Below are 2,500 nucleotides of genomic sequence, written 5' to 3'. Positions count from 1 at the left end.
ATTAGCAGTGTTCTGTGTGCGATTTAGCCTACCAAAATTTAACTAGTAACCAAGGAGACACTTCTACCTGCCAAATTTCACTAGTAACCAAGGAGACTCACTTCAGCCTTACCTTCAAGTGTCATATACTGAAGCTAGTGCATTGTTTCGGACCTGATTTGACTAGTAACCAAGGAGACTCATTCCTAACCCCTTTCAGCTCAGTTGATGGCCAGGTGTAGTCAGATTGGAGGCTTGATTTGACTAGTAACCAAGGAGACTCATTCCTAACCCCTTTCAGCTCAGTTGATGGCCAGGTGTAGTCAGATTGGAGGCTTGATTGGACTAGTAACCAAGGAGACTCGTGTGATGAAATAGTGACGAGTGTAGAACAGCAGTGATACATAAAGTGTAATAATAATAATAATAATAATAATATCACAAAGAACAAGTATAAGTGACGTAACACCCATCTATCTATCTGTCTATCTATCTATCTATGGGTTTTAAAAGAACGGTTGAAAATTTTTGAAGAGAGAAAAGAAGAGGAAAGAGAAGGAGCGGAGAGAAGTGGAGAGAAAAGGAGAGAAGTGGAGAGAAAAGGAGAGGAGAGGAAAGGAAGAGTGAGGAAGAAAGGAGAGGAAGAGGGGAGACGAAGAGAAGCGTGGGAGAGGAAAGGAAGAAGAGAGAAAGACAGGAGACGAAAAGAGGAGACGAAGAGAAGAGAGCAAGAGAGAGGAGAGGGAGAGGGTGAACGAGGACGAGCGATTTTAGACAGTGGAAGACGTTATTAGTGAAAGAATTTGAATAAGAACTTTAAAAGACGAAAATCCATCCCACACAGACGACGGTTAAGAATTTCAAATATTTTCAAACTTCCACGTGTCCAAGATGGCTGCCCTGAACCACATCAAGTCAGCAGTGATATTATTTTTGATTTTCTGCTCTGGTGGCCTTATATATGGACAGGAAATGGAAAAACAGGTGGAAACTAGTAAATATTCTGCTCTCCCAAACGCAGCATCCATGACAACGGCAGAGAGAGACGTAACGGACAATTTCAAATCCACTCCAGCTCAACCGAAACTCAAAATTCTCTCCTCCCTCCATTTTCGGGATGATGGAGAGAAATCCGGGACCCCTCCATCAACCCCTCCACCCAAACTAGCCTCTCTCAACCCCAAAATCGATGAGGAAGAAACGGATATTTTCAAATCCACTCCAGCTCAACCTAAACTCAAAAAACTCGCCTCTCTCAAAATATTGGATGATGGAGAGAAATCTGGGACCCCTCCATCAACCCCTCCACCCAAAAAAGTCTCTCTCAGCAGCCCTGGTAGTGGAGATAGTAGAGAAATAGACAGCATATCTATTCTGGGTCTCTTCAAGCATGCACGACCGCCAAATTCAAAAAATCAAACTGTAACCGACCTTGGAGAGACGAATGGCCGTTACGAGAGCAAAACTGATGGCGAAGCACGAAGCATTTTGACATCAACTGAACGTAACTCAACGAAACAAGGCCACGGTGATGAGATTGATGCCATTCGAAGCACTCTGACATCAACGGAGGGAAATTCAAACACAAACGGTCATCTTGCGAACCGGATTGATGACACGCCAACCAGTCTGACATCAACTGAGCGAAACGCAAAGAAACAGGGCCACAGTGATGAGACTGATGCCATTCGAAGCACTCAGACATCAACGGAGGGAAATTCAAACACAAACGGTCATCTTGCGAACCGGATTGATGACGCGCGAACCAGTCTGACATCAACTGAGCGAAATTCAAAGGAACATGGAAAAACACTCAACTACAGTGAATATACCAGGCCTCATATACCAGACTGGAATAGTACCCAAGTGGAACTGGTGGAAGGTTTCTGGGCTGGTAACCTAACAGGGGAGACCCACCTGGCTGACCACAGGACCAACGGGGAAGGTGAGAGAGAGAGAGAGAGAGAGTGTGTGTGTGTGTGTGTGTGTGAGAGAGAGAGAGAGAGAGAGAGAGAGAGGGAGGGGGGGTGGAAGGTGTGTGTGTGAGAAAGAGAGAGAGAGAGAGAGAGAGAGAGAGAGAGAGAGAGAGAGGGGGGGGTGGAAGGTGTGTGTGTGAGAGAAAGAGAGAGAGAGAGAGAGAGAGAGAGAGAGAGAGAGAGAGAGGGGGGGGTGGAAGGTGTGTGTGTGTGTGAGAGAGAGAGAGAGAGAGAGAGAGAGAGAGAGAGAGAGAGAGAGAGAGAGAGGGGGTGGAAGGTGTGTGTGTGTGTGTGTGTGTGTGTGTGTGAGAGAGAGAGAGAGAGAGAGAGAGAGAGAGAGAGAATTTCCTTAGTTCATCATCATCATTATCCTATCAAACAGAAAGAGGATAGAGACTGACTAGGAGAGTGTATGTAAGTGAGGTGGAGGGGGAGACCAAGGATGAGACGGAGGGATGGAGTGGAGAGGATGGAGAATGAGAGACTGACTTGAAGAGTGTGTAAAGTGTAATAATAATAATAATAACAATAGTAGTAGTAGTAGT

General features: G+C 45.5%; 2 protein-coding genes across 2 annotated transcripts in view; one reads left to right on the top strand and one right to left on the bottom strand.

The window, feature by feature from the left end:
* Positions 1–2,500, bottom strand: part of hiw (MYC binding protein highwire) — a 116,539-nt gene that overhangs the window by 40,453 nt on the left and 73,586 nt on the right. The gene's annotated exons all lie outside the window — the stretch shown is intronic.
* Positions 871–2,500, top strand: part of LOC145409654 (uncharacterized) — a 16,585-nt gene continuing 14,955 nt past the window's right edge. The window contains exon 1 of the mRNA XM_080280009.1: positions 871–1,924. Coding sequence (XP_080136135.1) covers positions 871–1,924 — 1,054 coding nt within the window. The remainder of the gene's footprint in view (positions 1,925–2,500) is intronic.

This window comes from Coenobita brevimanus, chromosome 9 (genome assembly GCF_032717465.1).
Source record: "Coenobita brevimanus isolate Jiangsu-jjx chromosome 9, ASM3271746v2, whole genome shotgun sequence".
Taxonomy (NCBI): Eukaryota; Metazoa; Arthropoda; class Malacostraca; order Decapoda; family Coenobitidae; genus Coenobita; species Coenobita brevimanus.
The sequence above is the reverse complement of the archived record's forward strand: the minus strand, read 5'-3'. Positions and strand labels throughout refer to the sequence as shown.